Below are 5,788 nucleotides of genomic sequence, written 5' to 3'. Positions count from 1 at the left end.
TAGGTTCCTTGTCTGGGTGGAAACGGCTCTCTTTGATGGACAGGAGATGTGACGTCTCTGAAAAGTAACCACCAGATAGGAATGACCTCTGCAGAGATAAGATCCTGAGATCTCTGCATTTAATGCGGCTGTACTTTGTGAGTATGTGGCTTCCTTTGAACGTTGGAAGATCAGTCCTAGGAGGAATGTTCAACTGATACTTGACTTTAGTATCAGTCTTTTGCGCGCATTAAGTAATCAGTCTTCAACTGATTCTTCAACTGATACTTCAGTTGGTATCTGCAGTCTTCAGTCCTTCGTTCTTCAGTCTTCAGTCTTCAATCTTCGACACCGCAGACCAAACTAGAAACGAACTCTAACACTTGAGTTCAAAACAATTCTAGTCTATTACAATCAAGTCCTATGATTTTTGGTATCATCAAAACAAGGGTTAGGATATTCCACAAGGTTCCCAACAATTAGTTATATGATAAAATTTTAAATTTATAATAATTTATTATTAGTATTATTTTAGGGAAAGAGTATACTGAATAAAATGAAACCCATGAATAGAATCACCCATTTATAATAGAATCACATATTATTTGAAGTTATGAATTGGGGTACAGTTTGGTAAATTAAAGTAAAATATTGCGCCAGTTCCCCTTAAAAGATTCTTAAATGTAGAAAAAAGGCGATCTCTTTCGCTCGTTCTTTAGTTTTTCTGTTTCCCTATTCTTCTGGTTTCATATTTGTTATTTCTTTGATTAGATTTCCAAGCCATTACTTTAAATTGTGCATCTTGGAAACAAAACCAAGCCACAGAAAAGAAGCATACAACAGTAAGGAAAAGGAGAATGTGACTGTAGGCCAATTCCATTAAAGATCAATAGGTTTCATTTATAAGATTTATTCACGAATCAGATAGCTGAATGGTAACTAATTAAGGTATACAAAGTGAGTGAAACAAAATAAACTTTCAGCAATCTGATGAATGAATTTATGTAAAAAATAGCATATTAAATGATTCAAGCACAACTCATCGTTTAAAATCTAGGCACATCATGAAGAAAGGCAGCAGGAATTTTAAACAAAAATGTCTCGTGCACTGCTGCTTGAGCTATAACCTAATCGTCGCTTATGACCCCATTTTTGCAATTGCAGTTGCCACGGAAACTTTCTTCGACCACATTTTTATCATATTCCAACTAATATATTCCTTCTGAAAAGAAGGAATGAAGACAGGGTGTAGAAAAGGTGGCAAACTGTTACCCATGCCTTCATTTGCTGTCTGTGAAATCAGCATCAATAACATCACCATCGGGTCCCTTGTCTGAAGATTCTGAAGGGGCGGCTCCTCCACCAGGCGTTGGGCCAGCACCGGGTGCTGCTGCACCTGGTTGATTATACAGTGACTGTCCAATCTGCATGACTTCCTGATTTAGTGCGGTCATGGCGTCCTTGATTGTTTGGGTCGACCCTCCGGAGATTGCATCCTTGAGTTCTCCAAGTTTTGCCTCGACCTTCTCTTTTACAGGGGCAGGAACTTTGTCACCAAGTTCCTTCAACTGCTTCTCCGTTTGGTAAACCACTGAATCAGCCTGGTTCTTAGTATCTATGGCATCTCTCTTCTCCTTATCTTCCTTGGCAAATTTTTCAGCTTCACTTACCATTCTCTCCACCTGTAGTTCATCCAGAAGAAAGTTAATTTAACCAAATACGGGATAAAAATAGACTGACACAAGTAGCACAGACAGTGTTTAGAGTATAGTTCAGGCATGCAGACAGTTATTAATCATGTTATTAAGTTAAGAAATCATTAGGAAAACTCACCTCATCACCAGGTAACGTACTAGCACCAGTAATAGTGATATCTTGCTTTTTCCCAGTTCCCTTATCAATAGCGGTAACTGAGAGGATTCCATTTGCATCAATATCAAACTTCACCTCAATTTGGGGAACACCACGGGGAGCAGGTGGGATTCCGTCAAGGCGGAAGCTGCCTACAGATTTGTTGTCCCTGACAAACTCTCTTTCACCTTGAAGGACATTGATTTCGACACTGGTCTGACCATCAGCAGCTGTAGAGAAAACTTCTGATTTTGATGTGGGCAATGTCGTATTTCGCGGAATAATCTTTGTCATTACTCCACCAAGTGTTTCCAGCCCCAGAGATAGAGGTGTTACGTCCAGAAGGACAATATCACTCACATCTCCCGCCAAAACACCAGCCTAACCAGATAGAATTAGCGACAATAGAGGTAGATGACATAAGTTGATAACAAGTCACGAAAAAAATAGGATATAACTACCTGAACAGCAGCACCAAGAGCAACAACTTCATCAGGATTGACGGTAACATTTGGGTCTTTTCCAGTCAATTTCTTAACAAGCTCCTGGACAGCTGGTATACGCGTGGACCCACCCACCAGAATTACCTCATCTAGATCACTAAAGGAAAGCTTTGCATCCCTCAATGAATTTTGCACAGGGGTTTTTAGTCTGTAAAAGGACACCATTACTCCACTATGATGCACATAGAAGTATATTATAGATAATGGGACTTATGTTCTGATGAATTGATGCACCAAGATCACCTGTCAAGCAAATCCGAGCATAGTTCCTCAAACTTAGCTCGTGTAAGCGTGGTCTCAATATGTTTAGGGCCATCTGCAGTGGCAGTAATGAAAGGCAAACTGGCAAAAAACAGCAAAACAAGATGAGCATGTCCTCATTCAAAATGTTGCAAGAAGAATTGGAAAAAATATAAACGTGCCTAATGTTAGTTTGAGTCAAAGATGAAAGTTCCATTTTGGCTTTCTCTGCAGTCTCAGTCAAACGTTGAAGGGCTTGTTTGTCCTTCAATAGATCTATCCCCTCATCCTTCTTGAAACTTGCAGCAAGCCAATCAACAACTCTCTGCGGATAAATAAGACCACAAAAAAAGAAAATTGTGTAAATGATGAAAGAATAGTTAATTGCCACATGAAGGTCAAGAATCACCATGTCAAATAACATGGATTAACCAGCACTTATTCACTGTGAGTGTGTGTGTGAGAGAGAGAGAGAGAGAGAGAAAGAGAGATTCAATGAATCAGTTGCTAGGTGTATGAACCTTATCAAAGTCATCACCACCAAGATGAGTGTCCCCAGAAGTAGAAAGCACCTCAAACACGCCATCACCAACCTCAAGGACTAAAACAGTGCAAGCAACAAATAATTATTAGTCTTCCCAGAGAATACACCTTTAAGCTTCATGAATCTTAAATTCTTAATACCATACAAACTTCAGTAGTTAGCAAAAAATATTACATGGTCGACAAGAATTGCATGCCACAGCATTGACACATTTAACACATAAACAAAATTCAAGAGGTGCTCCTGATAAATTTCTAGTACATAAGATGGACTCGACCGTACCAACACTCGAACAAAATTGCTTTTTAGACAGCACAGCTTAAAAATAAACTTTCCTTATATCTGCCAAAGAAAAATAATCCCAAACATGTAACAAGTACTTTCAGAAACAGAGTATGAGACCAAGAAGAGAGGCATTGAGATTGAGAAACACCATAACATCAGGATTCAGGAGAAAGGACATGACTTTCAGAACAAACTAATTATATTTATAACTGAAACATCAACAGAGTCACCTCCACAGCACGATCAAGAACTAAGAAGACCATAGTGAGTTCAAGAAAGAAAAGCAGCACTTACCTGAAACATCAAAAGTGCCACCTCCAAGGTCAAAAACCAAAATAGTTTCATTGCTTTTCTTTTCAAAACCATAGGCCAATGATGCAGCAGTGGGTTCATTTATAATGCGAAGAACCTCTAAGCCAGCAATACGACCAGCATCCTTTGTGGCAGTCCTTTGAGAATCATTAAAGTATGCAGGAACTGTAACCACTGCTTTAGTAACCTTGTCATTCAAAAACTTCGATGCATCATCCACAAGCTTCCTCAAAACCTGCCAGAAACAAGGAAAAGTTGCAGGAGTTGTAATGTAAGCAATACCATCTTTGCAACAGTCAGGCATTCAGAACATACTCATGCATAGAATAACTATATTTCACAAACAAAAACTAAACAAAAAAGCAATTACGGTAGATAACATGTTCAAACTTAATGTGTGGCAGGTATACTGTATCTTATGTAAGCACCGATAGACGCTAACTGCTTGGGAACAATAGCAGCAAGCCTGGAAAGTGCTTTAAAATTTATATCAGAGAAGAAACTGTTCAGAAAGTAGCTACCTACACCTTCCAACTGTTACTTTCTTCTCGATGGTGCCATGAACAAACACAAAAATCAATTAAGGTCATCTACCAGCAAATGCATATCCACTTAGGTGCCGTTTACTTTGAGTGATAGGATGATTGATTAAACATACGATTCAGTGTTTGAAGCATAAGATGGTCAAACAAGTTCAAAATTAATCAATCCATCAAAGTAAATGGTATATTAGCTTATCTTTATCTATCCATCCTATCACTCAAAGTAAGCACCCTCTTACAGAATCTAAGAGCAACCACAAGCCAACAAAATTCTCTAATATCTAGATATGGCTGATCGTAAAAGAAAAATAGACATGGCAAAGCAATACATCAAATAAAATAAAGCAAATTGGAAAACGAATTCACAAAATTTAGAATAAATGGTAGAATATAAACCTGAGCGGATATCTCCTCAGCTGCAAACTGTTTGCCAATGGCGGGGCACTCAAGCTTGACGTTACCGTTCTCATCCCTCACGACATTATACGAAACCTGCTTCGACTCTTCATCGACCTCCGACATCTTCCTCCCAATAAATCTCTTCACAGAGAAGAATGTATTCTCGGGGTTCACTACGGCTTGCCTCTTCGCAATCTGGCCAACCAACCTATCGGCGTTCTTAGTGTAAGCAACCACAGAAGGGGTGGTGCGCTGGCCCTCGGCGTTGGTCACGATGGTAGGCTTCCCTCCCTCCATGGCCGCCACGGCAGAATTGGTCGTGCCCAGGTCAATCCCCACAACCTTCTCCGCCACCACGCGCAGAGCAGAGCCTCGGCGGCCGCTTCTATGCTTACTCTTCAGATGCAATCCAAAGGGCATAGAGCTACTGTTGAGCCTGGCTCCAAGAAATACCGTTCTATTGGGATTATTTCTGGTTGAGTTCGCGGCAGTGAAGTGAGCAGCGGCGCCGAGAGCGTGAATTTGAGCAGTTGAGGAGGCCATTTTGCGATCTAGGGTTTGCGAAAAATCAAATGTGAAGGCCGAATTGTTTGAGCAAACCCTAGGCAGAATTGGAATTGGGGGCGACGACTAAAGAGCCAAAGAGGTGAGACTGAGAATTTGGTGGAGATAGATAAGAGAAGGGGCAGAGAGGAGGGTTTAGGTTGGTAGGGGCATAAATAATCCAATAAAAAATAGACTAGAAAAATAAAAATAAAACGCAAAAACTTGGGTGAGGTTTGAGACAGGTTTGACCCGTTTGACCCGACCCGCGTTATTTAATATACATAATCGAATCTTTAACAAATGAATATAAAAGTCTAAGCTGGTGCAATGGTAATAGTCACCTATCTCTCTTATGCCATAAAAGGTACAGGTTTCGAATCCCCTTTACGCCCCCAATCTTATTTTCTTTTTTACGTTTTTTAGGTTTTTGTTTCCTTTTTTCTTCATTTTGTTTTTACTTTTTTTGTCTTCCTGTTTTCATTATTTTTTTGTATATATATATATATATATATATATATATATATATTACGTTTTTTAGGTTTTTGTTTCCTTTTTTCTTCTTTTTGTTTTTACTTTTTTTGTCTTCC

At 39.4% G+C, this 5,788-nt stretch overlaps 1 protein-coding gene across 1 annotated transcript; it reads right to left on the bottom strand.

Annotated features, from left to right (window-relative positions):
* Positions 1–941: 941 nt before the first annotated feature.
* LOC131014001 (stromal 70 kDa heat shock-related protein, chloroplastic) lies at positions 942–5,379 on the bottom strand. The gene is made up of 8 exons (XM_057941938.1): positions 4,653–5,379; positions 3,697–3,949; positions 3,095–3,174; positions 2,756–2,898; positions 2,577–2,675; positions 2,292–2,481; positions 1,813–2,211; positions 942–1,661 (listed from the first exon to the last, which is right to left on the bottom strand). The coding sequence occupies exons 1-8, from the start codon at positions 5,196–5,198 to the stop codon at positions 1,260–1,262; spliced, it is 2,112 nt and encodes a 703-aa protein (XP_057797921.1). The 5' UTR covers positions 5,199–5,379; the 3' UTR covers positions 942–1,259.
* Positions 5,380–5,788: the final 409 nt, after the last annotated feature.

The sequence above is a fragment of the Salvia miltiorrhiza genome, chromosome 3 (assembly GCF_028751815.1).
Source record: "Salvia miltiorrhiza cultivar Shanhuang (shh) chromosome 3, IMPLAD_Smil_shh, whole genome shotgun sequence".
NCBI lineage: Eukaryota > Viridiplantae > Streptophyta > Magnoliopsida > Lamiales > Lamiaceae > Salvia > Salvia miltiorrhiza.
The sequence above is the reverse complement of the archived record's forward strand: the minus strand, read 5'-3'. Positions and strand labels throughout refer to the sequence as shown.

What these genes read in the sequence shown, in the direction of transcription:
- LOC131014001 (XM_057941938.1), bottom strand. Translation starts at nt 5,198, where the DNA reads ATGGCCTCCTCAACTGCTCAAATTCACGCTCTCGGCGCCGCTGCTCAC. An exon ending in TGGCACTTTTGATGTTTCAG is followed by an intron (nt 3,175 to 3,696) that starts GTAAGTGCTGCT and finishes GCACTGTTTTAG; the next exon opens with TCCTTGAGGTTGGTGATGGC. An exon ending in GTGGTGATGACTTTGATAAG is followed by an intron (nt 2,899 to 3,094) that starts GTTCATACACCT and finishes ATTTATCCGCAG; the next exon opens with AGAGTTGTTGATTGGCTTGC.